Below are 19023 nucleotides of genomic sequence, written 5' to 3' on the forward strand. Positions count from 1 at the left end.
GGTGTGTGTGTCTCTGTGTTGTCCTGCGACAGACTGGCAACCTGTCCAGGGTGACCCCGCCTCTCGACCAGAAGGTTAGCTGGAGATTGGCACCAGCAACCCTCCCGACCCCACTAAGGGACAAGGGTGTAAGAAAATGGAGTGATCAGGCTGTGACACGGTTTGACTTTAAAAAGGATGATTTCTCAATTTATTATGATGAGAACAACATATAGAAAACAACCGTGTTATAGGCCGCCCGCTCCAAGTCCTATACAAAACAAAAGTACATGACAAAACTTAAGTTAATAAATCTATAAATAAACTGGATGTATTTAGATGAAAAATAAACAGCACATACCTCTCAGGCAGGACAACAAGACAAAAGGGGAGAGTCTAAGGGCGCAAACAATTTAAAGACAATACCACAGAAGAAGAAATAAAAACGAGGGGCTTCCGATCTTAAAGTAACACGGTTAAAACAATGACAGTTTTTTTTAGAGGTGTTTCAGTCAGGTAAGGAACATTACAAGTAACTATACAAATAACCAAAAAAAGACATTTTGTGTAATTTTAACAAAAGAGAAATACAACCAGGTTACAGATGAATATTTATAGAAATATTAAAACAACAGACTTAATATTAAGATTGTGGAAAACTGACAAGGTTCCTCAGTTTAAAATGTGGTTAAGTGATTTTACCGAGATTCTTCATTTGGAGAAACTGCGGTATGATGTTGTGGGCTCCACTAATAAGTTCTGTAGTATCTGGCAGCCGTTTTTGGACCTTCTTTCTCAGACTGACCCCGACGCTCGCTCAGCCTCTTAGTATGCCACCTAAAGTGTAAATGGTAACCAGTGCAGTGTAACCAGTTATTTCGATAACTGCCTTGACTTGTTTTTATTTTATTTTATTTTTAGTTATTGTATGTTTTTATTTGCATTATTGTATTGGTACGACTATATTTTTCTTATACAGTAATTTGTTAAATACATATATGCTTCATACTCTTGTGTATCATTTATGTATGCTGTATTTTGAAAAACTCAATAAATATATTGATAAAAAAACAAAAAGAAAAACAGACTTGACATGGAAATGTGTAAATAAGAGCTGGTTAGACTGGGTTTGGAAGTGGAAGCTGCTGGTGGGACTGGTTTATCCAGAGTGGGGCCTGGGGAATCTGAAGGCAACACCTCAGTTTTCTGTTTATTGATATAAGTGGTTTTCCATCAGGATCTACCTGAAAAACAAATATGTTTTCACATTTGTACACATTGCAGAGCATGAAATGACGCTACTTTGTGAATTCTCATGTTTACTCTTTTCTTTATAATTTGTGGCTTTTATTCTCAGTTCTGGATCTGAAAATACAATTGTTCCAGCTCAAATCAAAGCAGAAACAGATTACACTGTTAAGATATCTGAAGGATAATTAAAGATTTTTTTTGCAAAATGATCCCCTTTTTATAGCATAAAGAAGCAAGATTACAATTTTATGTGCTTGAACTTGACAGTGTAAAAAATGTCTAATCAATTAATTTCCTGTTTTTGTCTCCTTGCTGATTAAAACCAGGACAGCAGCAGCGATGGACGCCTCAGCCCAGAGCGGAGGAACGGGCGGCGGAGGAACGGGCGGCGACGCAACAGCGAGGAAACCAACGCCGAAAAGAAAGGAGGGCGAAAAAGCAAGGAAAGCCAAAAGGGCCAGAGTGTCCCGACCCGCATTCACCATCCAGCAGGGCGAAGACATGCTTCTCTACATATCCAACACTTCGTCTCAGTCTGAAGGCTTGCTTTGGACTAGCAGGAGGAAAAATGTTTCCAAAGCAAAGTTGCTTAAGAATCAAAAAAAGAAGAAAAAAACAGTATGTTCTAAATCTAGACTGAAAAGGAAAACAGTGAAGGAGGAAGAAGAGGACAGGTTTCCTGAGGAGGACAGGTGGGGGCAGCTTTTACCTGAGGAGGTGCTGGTCAACATCTTCCAGATGCTGGTTGTTCAGGACGGCGCGGTGCCTTTCCTATGCAGGTATTAACAGCATTTCACACGAGGAGCTGCCTTCAGTCTTTGACTGAGAGGATTCAGAGTTTGGGGTCCGACTCGCTGTTGTTTTTGCGGTGCAGGGTCAGCAGAGTCTGTCGCCTGTGGAACGCCGCCGCCGCCACTTTAACTCTGTGGAGGAAGGTGGTGGTAAGTCACTGCTGGATCCAACCAGCAAGAGGTCAGACTGAGAAGACCTCAAACAGGATAAAGGAGACGTTTACCTGGCTGGCTCAAAACAGGTCAGGGCTTCAGATGGTTTAATCACTGATTTAAATCCAAACTAAACGCCCTTAAACATGAGTCGTTGTTCTTATTTAGATTCTCCCAGCTGAGTGACTTCACTCTGTGTCACTGGGCAACCAGCGTTGACTTCGCTTTAGAGGTAATGCTGAAACAAATACTTTCTGCTCTGTCCTTTGAAGGAGGAGGACGCACCTTCTCTGTCTCCCTGTCCTCCCCATCTTCCCTGCTCAGCGTCTGTGTCCTGTGTTTTCAGAGTCTTTCTTTTGAAAAGCTTCCAAAGTTGCAAATTATGGATCTGGTCAGCTGGTCTCAACGCAATTGAAACATTTTTTCCACTGGGAAACCGGGTAAGGGGGAACCTTCGTGTCCCGACGGGACATTCTTCACTGGATATACGATGGATTCTGGATGGAAGTGGAAGACCGTGTGTCTGACGATGCCGTCAGTCGAGGATGTTGAAGATGTGTAGATGATTGGATTCACGATAACAGGGTTTCTGCTTATTGGAGTTGGCTGAGCCGCCTTTTAGCCACTTCAAGGCTGCCGGGTCCGGTTGATGGAATCTGCAGAGCGATCAACACTCAGACTGAGATGATACGGGAGCTGAGCGCAGACTGGGTGTGATCCTGGAACAGGACCGAGGCCGGCCAGCGGATCTCGGACTCAGAATGGATACGGTGTGAACGTTGTTCGCTCGGATCAGGCAGGAGACCCTAAATTTGGCTGTTTGGATTTGCCATTGAGAAGCTCCAGAGAGACTTTCAAGGCAGGCAGTAAACTGATGTCAGCCTGACCTAAACAACTTTCTGCTATCTGAATCTGGACCCGGGCTGGGCTTGGCTGGCCAGCGATCCTCCCCTGGTTGTTGTGTCTAAAGAGGGCTCTGTTCTGCTGCCCCCCTCCCTGGAACATCTGTGGCCCTGAACTGATTAAGCTGGTGGTGAACGCCAAGATCGTACAGACAATCACAGATAATCACAGATAATCACAGATAATCACAGATAATCGGGTGCTTCAGTCAGGCTTCATGGTCTGACACACACATAACTCAGATGAGACCCATTTGCACGTCACACCTCCTCCTTGTACCCGGCTTGTTTTGCCTACATGTGTTTATATGTGGTTAGGTCCCGAGGTGTTTTCCTTCATCTCAAACTGCCTTCAAAGAACAGAGTGTGAGACAGGCGGTTTTTGTCCTCTCCTAACCTGATGGTTTTCTTATTTGTCCTATTTCCTCCTGCAAGGCGGCGCCTGTCAGGCTGCGAGGCCTCAGCCAACTATCCCCCCTCTCATCCCCCCCCCGTGTTGTTGTGTAATGGATGGTTGTAACTGAAACTGCAGTTTCATTGTCTTTGTGACAATGACAATAAAATTCTTCTGATTCTGATTCTCAAAAACAGTTTAAATCTGCAGCTTCCCACATCATCTGAAAAGCTACATCAGTTATTCTCCACTTGGTTATCAAAGATAACAAAATACTAACTACACATTTTCTAAGCTATTGTTAATTGTGCTTCTCTTGTTTTTATCTCCTTCAGACTGTCTCTGAGTTTTGTCCTCACCTGCGTTCAGTCCACCTGTCTTACTGCAGAGGAGTGACAGGCAGCGGCCTGCGCAGCTTGGGCCTGCACAGCCGCAACCTCCAGCGACTCAACCTGCAGCATTCAGAGGTTGGTGGGTCGACTGGTGGGATGGTTGGTGGGATGATTAATAGTTAATAGTCTTAGATCCAATGTAGTCGTTCAGAACAAGCATCTAATAAATGCTTTATATTAACTAATTTACTGTGTGATTTAATAATAAGCTGGTTGATCTGAACCAGTTGTCAGTGTTTTTTCTGTGGTGCAGTTTCAGGTGGAGGGACTGGTGGACTTCCTGGAGGAACATGGGAAGCAGATCAGGCAGATGCTCTTCACCCGCAGCCACAGGAATGACAAAGTTCTGGCAGCAATCGCTGTGAGGTTCATGTTTTTATGCCTGCCTGCTGCTCTGAACTCTTCTTACAGATCGATGTGCTTGTCTTTGCAGAAAGGATTTTGTCCTGATCTGGAGCTGCTGGAAGTTAACAAGAAGCTGGACAGTAAAGACACAGAACTATCTGTTTGCTTTCAGTCGCTACAGAAGGCCTGTCCCAAACTGAAGGTCATTAAAATCTAGTTTTACTAAATTATTCAAACTGAAGTTTTCTGTTAGTCACAACTTTCCAACAGCTCTTCACACATCATATGGTCTCCAGACCAACCAGGATCAGCTGTGATTGGCTGTGATTGGTTGTGATTGGCTGTGGTTGGCTGTGATTGGCTGCATTTATTATGACACCTCTAAATGGAAGCCAGTCCACACCCTGAATGCCTCAGGCTAGCTGGATCTACACAGTTCCCATGTGCAGCACAGAGGAGGTTTCTGTACCTTCATCATCAGTTCCAGTCCTGCTGTGGAAACCATCAGAGACCTGATGTGAGACCATGAAGGAGAGTTTTTCTGCCTTCCTGTTGCATAGATTCAAACTGGTGAAGCACTCTGCATTTATCTCTGAGTGCAATCAGACGGACATAAAGTCCAAAATTAACAAGCCTGAAAGCTTGTTGCTATTTTAACGGCACCTATTAAAACTCTTCTCCTCATCACTGAATTATATGCCAGGATTTCTCTTTAAAATCAAGTTTTTAAAAAAACGTATTGTGAAAAACCTGCTGCTGTTAACCATCTAATAATGCACAATTTGGAGGTGTGTGTCTCTGGTAGTTCTTCTAGCTCTCTGATAATGAACCAGCATCAGGTTTAGTGCCTGAGAAACTCCAGAAGATCTTTCTCAGACCTTCAGAGTCTGATTTCTATGAGAGACTCAGCAAATCAAAAACCTTCCAGATATATTGAGCTTACCCTGCAATGGACTGGTGACCTGTCCAGGTGACTCCGCCTCTCACCTGTTGACCTCTGGGGATAGGCACCAGCACCACTCACAACCACAGTGGGGATAAGCATGTTGGATGGTGGATGGATGGATTTAACTTTTATTCCACAGACTGAAGGAAAAATGTAAAGCATGCAAACAAATTTAAAAGAGTTTTCTACTTATATTGATTTGTTTTGTACGACACCAGACTTTTTTCCCCTTTTGATAATCCGATAATCTTGTTTTCTCCCTTCCTTTCAGATTTTCCGGATGTTTAACATCCAAATTCAGCACAAGGCGATGCGTAAAAGAGGCGAGTCAGAAGCCGGATTCCCGCTGCTGGATGAGTTTTGTATTGCCAACACAGAGTATTCCTACATGACCGACCAGGTTCTGCTGGACGTTCTGTTCGGCTCCACCAGACTGCGAGTGCTGGACCTACGAGGCTCCACACGGATCACAACCTTTGGTCTGGCCCAGTTACCGTGTCCAAGTGTGTAAAAGACGCCACATTTCTGCCTTTCCTTCGTACATGTTTACTGAGCAAATTATTCAAGCAACAATAGGAGTTAGCACTAGCTTAGCTCTGGAGATTACTTCACAAATATCACTTAATTCATTACCATCTCTGTTCAGTCCGCTTCAACCCAACTCCAGTCCGTTTGCCTAGTCAAAGTCCAGTTCGGTTGGTAAGGTGTGAATGCTAACTGACCTCTGACCTCTGGCCCTCCAAGCCTGGGTCTTGGTTCGGTTTGAATGTGAACACCAAGTGGAGCGGAGACCACTCCAACAGCAGGAAGTGGACTACAGCACAGATCTCACCACTAGAAAAAACCCAAAAAATTATTTTTATAATTTAGATTTATTACTTTTATATTATTGCAGTGAGACTTTTTGACCTTGAAGTAAAACATTATTATATCATATTAATTATATTACAGTGTATTGTATTATATATTACCTTGCTGTTGTTATTATTATCATGTATTAATTATTTTTTACATTTAAATAGATAATTTTACATTATGACAGAACCAGAAAAAGTTTTTAAAATAGAACAAAGCACATTTAGTCAATAAAATGTCTTACAATAATTAACAAATCAATTTTATTTTCTTGCTGCATTTAATTAGACTTTGGTGCCATAATGAAAAATCTAAAAACATCTTAAAGAGTTTGGATACCTGTTCCTCAGGTCAGTCAGGTGAACATATTCATACATAATAATACATATAAGACATCAACCAGCGCTCTGTTTGCTAAAATGAGCAGCTGAAGAGTTTCATTGTAAAAAATGATTAAAGTTTGTGTAGGACAGTCAGCGGACCGTACTACGGCGGCTGATAGGAGACATTTGATGATCAGTTTTGCTTTTTAAAATGTCTTCCAGAGCTTGAGTGTCTGTTCTGGGGTCAATATTTTACTAAAAACATCGGATTCACGTCAGTGAAGAAGAACCTTCAGCTGCTGATGGAGAAGTGGGGTCCGACGCTGCAGCAGCTCGACATCACCAATCAGCCGTTTACCGAGGCCGACCTGGAGGTGGCGCTGGCGTTCCTCGCTCAGGTTGCTGAAGCCGACATGCTGCTCTCGCTGAACCTCAGCGGCACCAAGATAACAGCGCAGGCTCTGAGGTAAGCCATCCGTCACCTGTACCTTTAATATTCATCACCTGGCTTTTCTGGCTGGCAGGTCTTTTCCAACAGGTTTATCCTTCGTAAGTGATGCTGCTGTTTGCTTTATGTTAAAGGTTGTCTACATTTAATATAAAGTCTAAACAATGCAGTAAACTATACGCAGTAAAAACTTTGATTCACTTGATGCTGTTCGTCTCAAGCCCTGCAGTTGTTAAAAATCCTTCTCTCTCTGCGCCTCTTCCTGCAGGCCGGTCGTCGAACGAATGACCTCTCTGGGTTACCTCAACCTTTCATCGTGTCGCAACCTTCCAAGAGGAGTGAAAAAGATTTACCGCAGCCAGGAAGAAATCCAAGAGCTGTTGACCAATCTGCACTGAGTCTCTTATTCAGCTGAACATTTGGTGCTTCGTGCCTTTGATAATGTTGGGGAACTGTTAGAGTTTTCTTTCTGATTCTTTTCAAAATCTAAAAAAATTAAAGCTGTTCCAGAAGGCATGGGAGGTGAAAATAACAATGCATTTTATTTAAAATACCCTTTATGTATCAAATTGAAATCACAAAGGGCTCATTACAGGCGAGCTCCCACCAATACTGTACTTTTATTCCCAACACACTCCCGGTATTAAGCGGTTCAGACCTATGGACTCCTGGGCTTGGATAATTTTTATTTGAAAACATTTTAATACATTTTAGAATGTCTGACTTATTTTTTTTAAAAATCCCTCATGACCAAAACATTTTACAAGTGAAAATAAAATGTTTCTACAAAAAGTGTTATATTATTATGTTCCACTAGATGGTACTATTTTTAAGGAAGAGCAGAAAAGACATTTCTCTGAACTTCCTTTCTGGAAAATTATTGAAAACAGTATAGACTTATTGTTGAACTTCATGTTTTTCTGGTGACTAAAGTGTGAAAACCTCATTAGCACCAGACCCTGAACATAAAACATAACATTTGCTTGTTAAAAGAAAAATATTTAATAAGAAAAAGGTAAACATTACATCAATTTATTGGACCTCATTAAAGGTGGAAAAGGGGAAGTCGCCCCTTGCTCCAATTACATCCACACAAAAAATCACATTTGACCCCAGAGAAAAAACTGAAAACTTTATGCAAAGAGAACCATCTGATTGCATCACAGAACAATAACCATCATTTCCAACACAAACAAAAAGTGGAACCCATTAAAACAGTTAACAAGCAGATTATTAGGCAAAAGACACACAAAAAAAATCCCTTTAATTTTAACTTTCCCTTTGATATTCAAATACTTATGATAAGTGTTAAAGCGTCATTTTGATGACAGCTAATTTATTAAGTATTTTATGACTAACACAAATGTAGGAATTTTCCATCACATATAAGATGCTGGTTTGGATTCCAGGTAAGGTGAAATGAAATAAGTTTCACTAATGGATGAATGGCAATAAAATTCATACTGAAAGTGAGAATACTTGTTAGATTCACTTATTTTAAAACTGAATTTACTTTTTTAATGATAACAAACTGAGACCTGTGGCAGGATCTGTAATACACCTTTCGATCAGCTGGAGGTATGTAAGGTTCTCCTTGGTGTTGGGGTCAAAGAAACCCTTGGTGTCATCATCTGGATCAGATAAGATCTGGTTCATCTCTTCATCAAAGTAACCTCTTTGGTATGCCACCTGTACGGGCACCCTGTGACTGTGGACTGGATCTATTATTCCTCCTGTTGCTATCTGTGCCTCCAGAAGACGGATCCCGTGATCCTTAACAATCAGATCTTTCTTCAGGGCCTGGAACAAAGAAATTGTGTTTCCAGTGTAGGGATCTTTGTACCCTGTGACTGCTCTTTCTGCTGAAATCAGTTTGTCCTTCCATTCTTTACCAACCAGTCTCTGACCAACAGCTTCCTCTACAGAAAGTTTCTTGTTCTCCACTGGGTCGATCATGAAACCAGTGGCGGCTTGGGCTTCCAGCAGAACCAGAGAGGTGCCTGGAGTCAGTAGACCTCGGCGTTTGGCTTCATAGATGCTCAGCGTCTCCTTGGTGGACTGGATGTACACTCCTGCAATGCTGTTGGTTCCTTCAAGGTATTTACGTACTGAATCCATTTCACTGACTTCAGCCACTGTGACATCTTCATCAACAATTTTCTTGTAGAGTTCCTCATCAATAATTTTTGATTCAACTAGTTCAGTCAGGTTGACATCTTTTCTGATTCCCTTGAAGATTTTTTCCTCAGTAGTCTCTGTGATTGTTGTTGCCGTACTCGTTGTTGTTGTTGTTGTGGTCTTCTGCTGAATGATGGTCAACACGATTTCCAAGAAGTGTTCGATGGTGAGAGTTCCAGCTTTGAACTGCTGGACAAGATCTCTCCTCTTTTCCTCTGTGATGTATTTGGAGTAAAGCAAATCCCACAGAGAAACTGTGGTGCCTTTGTATTTTCCTCCAGCTTTGGTTGTTGTTGTAGACTTCAAGATGACCTTTGTGGCCTCATCAACAAAGAAATAGAACTCGCCTTTCTTCACAATGACCAATAAACTGAGACCTGTGGCAGGATCTGTAATACACCTTTCGATCAGCTGGAGGTATGTAAGGTTCTCCTTGGTGTTGGGGTCAAAGAAACCCTTGGTGTCATCATCTGGATCAGATAAGATCTGGTTCATCTCTTCATCAAAGTAACCTCTTTGGTATGCCACCTGTACGGGCACCCTGTGACTGTGGACTGGATCTATTATTCCTCCTGTTGCTATCTGTGCCTCCAGAAGACGGATCCCGTGATCCTTAACAATCAGATCTTTCTTCAGGGCCTGGAACAAAGAAATTGTGTTTCCAGTGTAGGGATCTTTGTACCCTGTGACTGCTCTTTCTGCTGAAATCAGTTTGTCCTTCCATTCTTTACCAACCAGTCTCTGACCAACAGCTTCCTCTACAGAAAGTTTCTTGTTCTCCACTGGGTCGATCATGAAACCAGTGGCGGCTTGGGCTTCCAGCAGAACCAGAGAGGTGCCTGGAGTCAGTAGACCTCGGCGTTTGGCTTCATAGATGCTCAGCGTCTCCTTGGTGGACTGGATGTACACTCCTGCAATGCTGTTGGTTCCTTCAAGGTATTTACGTACTGAATCCATTTCACTGACTTCAGCCACTGTGACATCTTCATCAACAATTTTCTTGTAGAGTTCCTCATCAATAATTTTTGATTCAACTAGTTCAGTCAGGTTGACATCTTTTCTGATTCCCTTGAAGATTTTTTCCTCAGTAGTCTCTGTGATTGTTGTTGCCGTACTCGTTGTTGTTGTTGTTGTGGTCTTCTGCTGAATGATGGTCAAGACGATTTCCAAGAAGTGTTCGATGGTGAGAGTTCCAGCTTTGAACTGCTGGACAAGATCTCTCCTCTTTTCCTCTGTGATGTATTTGGAGTAAAGCAAATCCCACAGAGAAACTGTGGTGCCTTTGTATTTTCCTCCAGCTTTGGTTGTTGTTGTAGACTTCAAGATGACCTTTGTGGCCTCATCAACAAAGAAATAGAACTCGCCTTTCCTCACAATGGACAGTAGGTTTAGGTCCGTATGTGGATCTTTGGCACACCTTTCGATCAGCTGGAGGTATGTAAGGTTCTCCTTGGTGTTGGGGTCAAAGAAACCCTTGGTGTCATCATCTGGATCAGATAAGATCTGGTTCATCTCTTCATCAAAGTAACCTCTTTGGTATGCCACCTGTACGGGCACCCTGTGACTGTGGACTGGATCTATTATTCCTCCTGTTGCTATCTGTGCCTCCAGAAGACGGATCCCGTGATCCTTAACAATCAGATCTTTCTTCAGGGCCTGGAACAAAGAAATTGTGTTTCCAGTGTAGGGATCTTTGTATCCTGTGACTGCTCTTTCTGCTGAGAGCAATTTCTTCTTCCACTCTTTCCCAACTACTCCTTGAGCAACAGCTTCCTCTACTGAAAGTTTCTTGTTGTTTACTGGGTCAACGACAAAGCCAGTGGCAGCTTGGGCTTCCAGAAGAATTAGGGAGGTACCAGGAGTCAGTAGACCTCGGCACTTAGCTTCATAAATGCTCATAACGGTCTTTGTTGATTCCACTCTCACACCTGCTATGCAGTTTGTCGCACCAAGGTACTTCTGAATGGACTCAATTTCTGTCACATTTTCCTCACTTATTTGGCCCTGCATTATTTTGTCGAAAATCTCCTTTGTGATAATTTTTGACTCTAACAGTTCACTAGCTGATACCTGTTTTCTTAGTCCTTTGAACTTTCTTTCTTTAGTTGAGAGTTCTGTGATAATAACTGTCAGGATTTCAATGATTTCCTCTAATTTCAAAGCTCCTGTTTTGTACTGTCTTATCAGCTGCTGTCTCTTTTCTGCTGAGATACATTCAGAAAGCAATAACTCCCACACTGTTATTTCGTTGTTCTTGAATTTTCCTACATACAGGGAAATACTTTTGTTTTTGAAGGCAAGCTCCACCTGCTCATCCGCATGAAACTCTTTGGATTCATCAACATCCAATGGCAGGAGAAGGAGTCCAGTTTTGGAATCTCTTTCACATCGACTCATCAGTTGAACGTAGGATAAATTTTCATTGGTATTTGGGTCAAAGTAACCCTTTGCATCATCACTTGGGTTTTGCAGAATTTTGTGAGTTTCTTCATCGAGGAATCCTTTTTTAATAGCAACTTGAGCAGGTACTCTGTGGCTTTGATTTGGGTCGATAATTCCTCCAGTTGCTATCTGTGCTTCAAGAAGATGGAGGCCTTCACTTCTTTCAATAAGTCGTTCTGTCATCGCTTCAAACAGGGATATGGTGCTGTCTGTGTAAGGATCTTTAAAGCCAGTGACAGCACGCTGTGCTGAAAGAAGTTGCTCAAGGACATCTGTTCCAATTACCTTCTCCTTTACACCCTCATCAACTGAATAGAACTTATTGCTGACAGGATCAATCACCCATCCTGTTGCAGATTGTGCTTTAAGCAGTACAAGTGCAATGCCGGGAGTCAAAAGATTTTTTTGTTTTGCCTCATAAATGCTCATTACATCCTGGGTTGGATAAATTTTGATTCCAGCAATGCTTGCAGTTCCCCGAAGATATCTTGTCACAATTTCACTTTTGCTTACTTCATCAAAGTTTAGCTTTCCTTCCTTAACCTGTATGAATGTGGCCGAGTCAATAATATCAGAATCCAGGAGTTGTTGTGAAGAGACTTCCTTTCTCAGCCCCATTGTCACTTTGGGGGCTTCCCTTTCCAGTTTTTCAATTGTGGAAATCACTAATGTGATTATTGTTTGGGTGTTCATCTGCTTTGTTTTGACTTTTTCAATAAATTCTAGTTGCTGATCTTCAGTGAAGTAACAAGAGTGAATCAAGTCCCAGAGAGAAACAGATTTTCCCAAATATCGTCCCACACTTACACTTACAAATGTCTTTTCAAACTCTTGCCTTATTTCTGCTTCTGTGTATATCTTGTCTGTTTTTGCTCTTGTCTTTGGTGTGTCATTCAGTGGCAGGAGAAGGAGTCCAGTGTCTTTATCTTTCACACATCTGCTCAACATTTGCATATATGTCAGATTTTCTTGAGTCTTTGGGTCGAAGAAGCCCTTTGTGTCATCAGTGGGGTCTGTTAAGATTTGATTGAGTTCTGCATCAAAATAACCTTTCCTGTATGCAACCTCTAGAGGTAAATGAAGGCATTTCAATGGATCGATGATACCACCAGTAGCAATTTGGGCCTCAAGTAAACGAATACCATGCTGTTTGACAATAAGATCCTTTTTCAAGGCTTGGAATAGAGAGATCTTTTGACCTGTGTATGGGTCTTTGTAACCGGTGACAGCTTTCTCTGCAGACAACAGCTTTTCGTACATTTGTGGACCAATGACTTTTTCTTTTAGTGCTTCTTCCACTGTATGTTTTTGGTTTTTTAGAGGATCTACAATGAATCCTGTGGCCGCCTGAGCTTCAAGGAGACAAAGGGCAGTGCCTGGAGTGAGGATGCCCATTTTCTGTGCCTCATTGATGCTTAGTTTCTGATTGGAGGGTTGTAGTATCAATCCTGCTACACAGCTTGTCCCTTGGAGACAGGCTCTTACACTGTCCATCTTCATTACATCGGTACTTGAAAGCTTTCCATCAATTATACTTTTGTATGTTTTTTCATCTACAATTTCAAGATCCAAGAGATCCACAACAGACACCTCTCCCCTGAGACCTTCAAAGTTCAGCTCTGCTTGCTGTTTTATCTCTTTGCTCTCAATGATATCTATAATGATTACTGTCAGTTGCTCAACAGTGATTTTCCGGGACCTGAAAAGTTTGAAAAGGTCCTGTCGTTTGTCTTCAGACAGATATTCTGAATTGATTGCTTCCCACAGAGTTGTGTTGCCCTTGAATCTGCCATACTTGACAGTAATTATTGTCCTATGGAAAATTTCCCTCATGTTGTCATCAATATTTATTCTGGTGCTCTTGCTTTTCAGAGGTAAGAGGCACAGGCCAGTACTGGGATCTTTGACACATCTAGCCAGGAGCTGCAAGTATGTCAGGTTCTCATGGGTATTGGGGTCAAAGAAACCTTTGGTGTCGTCACTTGGATCACTCAAAATCTGATTCATCTCCTCATTGAAGTATCCCCTCTTATAGGCTACATGTACAGGTATGCGGTGGCTGTTCACCGGATCAATGATACCACCAGTGGCAATCTGTGCCTCCAGAAGTCGAATCCCATGGTCTTTCAGGATCAGGTCTTTTTGCATAGCTTGGAACAGAGAAATTATTTTTCCATCATGTGGATCTTTATACCCAGTGACTGCTCTCTCTGCTGAACGCAGCTTCTGACAGACATCAGGTCCCACAATTTTAGCTTTGACAGCATCATCCACTGAAAACTTCCTGTTTCCAATGGGGTCAATAATGAACCCAGTAGCTGCTTGTGCCTCCAGCAGAATCAGAGCAGTTCCTGGCATCAGCTTTCCTTTTTGTCTGGCTTGGTAGATTGTTATAACTTGGGAATCTGGAAGCAGAATACCTGCGATGCTGTCTTTTCCCTGTAAGTAAACATTTACATTTTCATCCTCTATTACGTCCTTTATTGACTTTTTTCCATCTTCCAACTCCTTCATCACTTTCTCACTGATGATTTCTGCTTCAACAAGCTGCTTGGCTGTGACAGTTTCCCGTATGCCCTCAAAGACGGTTTTTGTTGTTTTTACTGATGTTTCTATGGTCTCCAAAATCATCTTAATGATTGTAGTGATATTTAACTTACCTTCCTTGTATTTCTGAAATATGTCTTGCCTCTGGTGTTCATTGAAGTACTCTGACATCAGTAGTTCCCACAAAGAGACTGTCATTCCCATGTACTTCCCAAATGTCACTTTGATTTTTTCAGTTTTGAAGACAGTTTTTGTTTTGTAGTCAATAAAGCTAGAATTAAATTTGCCTGATTTGTCATGTAGAGGAAGAAGGCACAATCCAGTGCCAGGATCAGTGACACACCTTTCAATCAGCTGAAGGTATGTAAGGTTGTCTTCTGTATTTGGGTCAAAAAATCCTTTCGTGTCATCTCCTTCATCTTCCAGTATCTTATTCATTTCTTCATCAAAATAGCCTCTCTTAAAGGCCACTTGAGTGGGAAGTCTGTGGCTGTTGATTGGATCAATTATTCCACCAGTGGCAATTTGTGCCTCCAGTAGCCGGATCCCATGTTCCTTAACGATGAGATCCTTGGACATAGCTTGAAATAGGGATATGGTCTCTCCTGAATAAGGATCTTTGTATCCAGTCACTGCTCGCTCAGCTGAAAGCAGCTTCAAATGACATTCGGGGCCAACAAGTTTGTGCTTAATAGCTTCATCCACTGTGTATTTTTTGTTTCCTACAGGATCAATCATGAACCCAGTTGCTGCTTGTGCTTCCAGCAGAACAAGTGCTGTGCCTGGCATCACTATCCCTTGCTTCATGGCTTGATAAATGCTTATTCTCTGATTGGTTGAGAGATCAGCAATGCCTGCTATGCTGCCTTTGCCTTCCAGGTATTCTTTCACGGTTTCCATCAACATCACATCCTGGGTTGTGGTCTTCCCCTTTTGCAAGTCTTCATATGTTTCTTTGTCAATGATCTTTGACTCCAATAGTTCACTGGAGGAAATGCCTTTGCGCAGACCTTTGAATGCAATGCAGACAGGAAGGAGCAACAAGCCAGTTTCTGGCTCCACAGTGCATGTTTCCAGAAGGTTTTGGTAGTTAAGATATTCTTGTGTGCTTGGATTGTAAAATACCTTCAGCTCAGACATGTGGTCACTAAGCAAAGCCTTTTCATAAAGGCCCTTTTGGATCGCGGCATCAGTTGAGATGCTGGTCTTCTCCACAGGGTCAAAGATGCCTTTGCTGGCTATCTGTGCTTCCAGTAACCTCAAGCCATAATCTCTGGGGACTAAATCTTTTTGCATAGCCTGGTACACAGATATAATTTGATTGGTGTAGGGGTCTATGTACCCACTGATGGCTTTCTCTGCAGTGAGAAGTTTCTCCCTCATTTCTGGACCAACTACTCCTTCTTTAACAGCATCGGCAACAGGAAGTATACGGTTTCCTATCGGATCTATGACGCCCACAGTGGCTGCTTGTGCTTCAAGCAGAGCTAATGCAGTTCCCGGTTTAAGCAGATGTTTTTTCATGGCCTGATAAATGGTGAATTTCTCCCCTGTCTTCTCCAGAAATATGCCTGCCACAGGTTCATGGACTTCATATCCATGTTTCTTCATGGCAGTGTTCTGACTGATGGACACCATAATGACCTGAAAAGAAGTGGTAAAACATAAAGAGTCATTGAAATTGGCTTATTCTATAGCTAACTTTTATTTTAGGGAATGCAGCACCCAGAAGAAATGACCTGAGTTGAACATCATTTCATCCACAATCAAATCAGAGATGGAAATGTGAATGATTTCATTTGCAAGTTGCTGGCAGAAGCTGAGTTCAAGACATTAAGAAATGCCTCCAGCGGTCAAAAATACTAAATGAAGGTGAGCAGAAACAGAGGATTTCTACTATGCTCAGAATGGGGTCCTCCACCCAGCTGAAGGAGTTTAATTTGGCTCTCACTTTGGGTTTACATGAGATCAGGTATTTAAACAGTGCATTTGGAGAGCATTAATGCAGAAGGTAATTTGATAATTTCATTCTCCTGGTCCACCTTACATCCATACTGAACCATTCCTTCTAGGTGCTTAAATTTGGTCTCCTGGTTCGTTTCTAACCTTTCGGTTTCGTTAAGAGTCGTAGAAGTAGATCCTCAACTGCTCCAGTTGTTCCAGTTCAGGAAGGCGGATGCAGGATTTAATGGTCAGAGCCGCTGAACTTTTAAGGTTTACTCCTGAAAAAGAAAGACGATAGTTTTATTTTTCTCACACTATCAGTGAGATGGTTGTAGTTTCATGATGTTTCTTTTTATCATGAGTATTTTAAAGCCCTCTGTTTCTGGGAGTACCAGTGCTGCAGCCGAGACCAGAACCAGAGCCCAACGCTACATGATGCAATAAAATGTGAAACATGATCAAAATTGCTCCAATGGCTCTGAAAGATCCACGTTCCCATAAAAATAACTAGATGTTAAATTTAATCAACATCGTTATCAATTCAAACTCTTTGTTCTGCTTTGCTTCCACCTGTCTGCCACAATCTGCTCAGTTTGAATGCTGCACAAACCAAGTCATGCAGCCAATAGAAATACAGAGGAAAGCTGTTACCATGGAGACAGATTTAAATACCAAACTACCCAGCTCCCATCAGTCTCTGCTCCAAAAGCCGAAACATACTGTAGAAGTGGTGGGACTTATGGCTCTTCGGGATCCAATCACTTCAAGGAACCGTTCAGATGATCCAGTTTTGAAAATATTCATCTTTGTAAGAACAACCATTTCATCCCAAATATAGTTTAATTAATTTTTACAAGTTCACTAAATAAGTTTAACTATCTGTAAGTTAAAAGACAACTGTATATTCTTGCAGATAAAAGTATACTTGATTAAATATGTATCTTTGTTAAATATAAAATAGATATTATTTATAGAAAATTGCAAATAGAAATGTAAAAAAACTAAATATAGTATTTTTACAAGTGTTGCATTGATAAAAAAAAAATAATGCTATTTGTACAATGTAAAAAAAATAATCATAGAAAATGCAACAAATAGCAGACGAAGAAAGTGGGCATGAGTTGCTTTCTGGACCATCAAAAATAACAATTATGAAGAACAATAACCCCGGAGCAACACGCAAGAACCAAGAAGGAAGCGCAACAGGGCCGTGCAGAGGCCACTAACGGGGCAGGAGCTCAAAGAAAAAGGGGCCCATCTAACCACCTTCTAGGACAGAATATTAACAAACAGATTTCAGAGTTTAATAAACAATGATAAATTACAAAACTGTGAGATATACAATCAAAGCTAAGGAAAATCTCTATACAGAGCATACAGCTATGCATATGTAAGATATTTTATTAGTAATTTCTTTCTGCAGGTCTATTTTGTTATAGGAAAGTTTTGCAATATTCAAACCTGCAATTTAGCAGGATATGTAAATCAGAGCTGGACCACCAGACATATTTAGTCTTTACAGAATTACACTATTAAAAATATAAACAAGGACACAATGCTACCTTTTAGTGACTGTAATCTATAAAACAGAGCTGCCTGTTTGCTGCAGTGGAGATGAAGATGGTCCATTCAGGAAAGCAGAGCTGCATCAAACTTTAATGTGGAACTGCAGAAAAAACAAAAGCAAAAATTGAATTGTTAATGCATGTCACTATGGGAAAAGCCTATTGAGTTTTCCTTAAAACTTTTTTAAACATTTAAATCACACATTTGTCTCATGAAGTTAATTTTTTTTTGCAAAACAAACTTATTTGTGCATGTCAGAAATCTTTTCTTGATATTCTAAATTTTTGTTTGACTCAAAGTTTTGCTTGTGATTCTCATATGACCTCATGGGCAGGACCCAAAATCGCAACAAAAGATTTGTGATGTGTGCAAATAAAAGTTTATGTTTGGCAAATAACTTTTTAAGTTCACAAGACAAAAATGAGTTATTTAATTTAAAAAAAGTTTTTTAAACAAAACAATTTGTTTTTAAAAAAGAAATCATTATAATTCCAAAAGTTTTGATTACAATTTTATTTTACTTAACTGAGGTTTTTATTTTTTATTGAATAATTGGGGAAATAAATTAACTTCATACTCTGCGAACCAGACCCTAAACTTAAAGTCTGGGTTGAGTTTTTTTCCCCTTCATTAATGACATACATTATATCTATCATGGTAATTCAGCGCGAGTTATTTTTAATTCTAAATGAATATCCTTGTTGGACTTTTATTTAAGTGCTATTCTCCTTCAAGCTACATTTACCTAACGCCAGAATAAATGCGATGTACTTTATGCAGCAAAGCAAATTAGACATATATCCATTATGGAGATGATCGGTTTTGGACGGGCGATGTTCCCCTATTGCATAATCGATACTGAAGAATGACTGATATCATTAACGATACAGGGAAGAAGCTTTTCAGTTATCCTGCTTTACTAGCAAAGTCGTTAGCTAGCAGCTAGCTAATAGCACATCAACAACAACCTAATGTCTGTATGATAAAAATACTGAATCGATAGATAAGAACAGTTTTTCCTCATCTGTCTCCTCCCGCTCAGTAGTTCTTCAGAGAAAGGCAGACGCAGAGGCCTGTCAGTGTCTGTTGTATTTCATTACCTCTCTGCTTAAACCGCTGAAGCAGAAACGAGACTTCAACATTTTCCGTCATCTGACAAGCAGCAGGTCTGCTCCACTTTATTCACCAAAAATGTTTTTTTTAATATATATAATTCACCAAAAACTGATCTGTAATCTGATCGTTCGCTATGTTCAGCTCCAGTTAGCCGCCTTATCTCACTGTGGAGAGGCAACTGGGTCACGGGCAAAAGGTCAAAGGTAACAAGGTGACCGGAAGGCTTATTATGTTGTAGAAAAAAACAAAACAATAATTTTAGTACATGTTATTATGTCAGAAGAGGGCTTAGGAAATAATACAGCAATAAATAAATAAATTGACCAAAAGGGCCCTTGGGGGCAAGGAGCAAAAGGGGCAGGTGCTCAAGCCCCCCTAGCCCCCCCCCTCCCTCAAAAGATACACAAATATCAACATGGCTCAAAGTTAAATTCCCATCTGATTCCACTTC

At 41.0% G+C, this 19023-nt stretch overlaps 2 protein-coding genes across 7 annotated transcripts in view; one reads left to right on the forward strand and one right to left on the reverse strand.

The window, feature by feature from the left end:
* Positions 1-19023, forward strand: part of fbxl6 (F-box and leucine-rich repeat protein 6) — a 32997-nt gene that overhangs the window by 5724 nt on the left and 8250 nt on the right. The window contains exons 2-10 of one of the 2 annotated variants that reach the window (XM_015020213.1): positions 1557-2009; positions 2105-2263; positions 2343-2406; positions 3806-3937; positions 4116-4223; positions 4296-4409; positions 5425-5656; positions 6554-6797; positions 7048-7216. In XM_015020213.1, coding sequence (XP_014875699.1) covers positions 1570-2009; positions 2105-2263; positions 2343-2406; positions 3806-3937; positions 4116-4223; positions 4296-4409; positions 5425-5656; positions 6554-6797; positions 7048-7177 — 1623 coding nt within the window. In that variant the 5' untranslated portion in view covers positions 1557-1569 and the 3' untranslated portion in view covers positions 7178-7216. Of the gene's footprint in view, positions 1-1556; positions 2010-2104; positions 2264-2342; positions 2407-3805; positions 3938-4115; positions 4224-4295; positions 4410-5424; positions 5657-6553; positions 6798-7047; positions 7514-19023 lie in introns of those variants that run through there. The other variant, XM_015020212.1, reaches the window with a different exon arrangement.
* The window catches only part of eppk1 (epiplakin 1), a 22765-nt gene continuing 11537 nt past the window's right edge, over positions 7796-19023 (reverse strand). Inside the window, exons 3-5 of one of the 5 annotated variants that reach the window (XM_015020207.1) lie at positions 16053-16168; positions 10375-15590; positions 7796-9357 (exon numbers count right to left, since the gene is read on the reverse strand). In XM_015020207.1, the coding sequence (XP_014875693.1) occupies positions 8289-9357; positions 10375-15584 (6279 nt within the window). In that variant the 5' untranslated portion in view covers positions 15585-15590; positions 16053-16168 and the 3' untranslated portion in view covers positions 7796-8288. Of the gene's footprint in view, positions 15591-16052; positions 16169-19023 lie in introns of all 5 variants that reach the window. The other 4 variants (XM_015020208.1, XM_015020206.1, XM_015020209.1 and 1 more) reach the window with 4 other exon arrangements.

This window comes from Poecilia latipinna, unplaced genomic scaffold (genome assembly GCF_001443285.1).
Source record: "Poecilia latipinna isolate Pla-1442-1.1 unplaced genomic scaffold, P_latipinna-1.0 Scaffold2549, whole genome shotgun sequence".
In the NCBI taxonomy this organism is placed as follows: domain Eukaryota; kingdom Metazoa; phylum Chordata; class Actinopteri; order Cyprinodontiformes; family Poeciliidae; genus Poecilia; species Poecilia latipinna.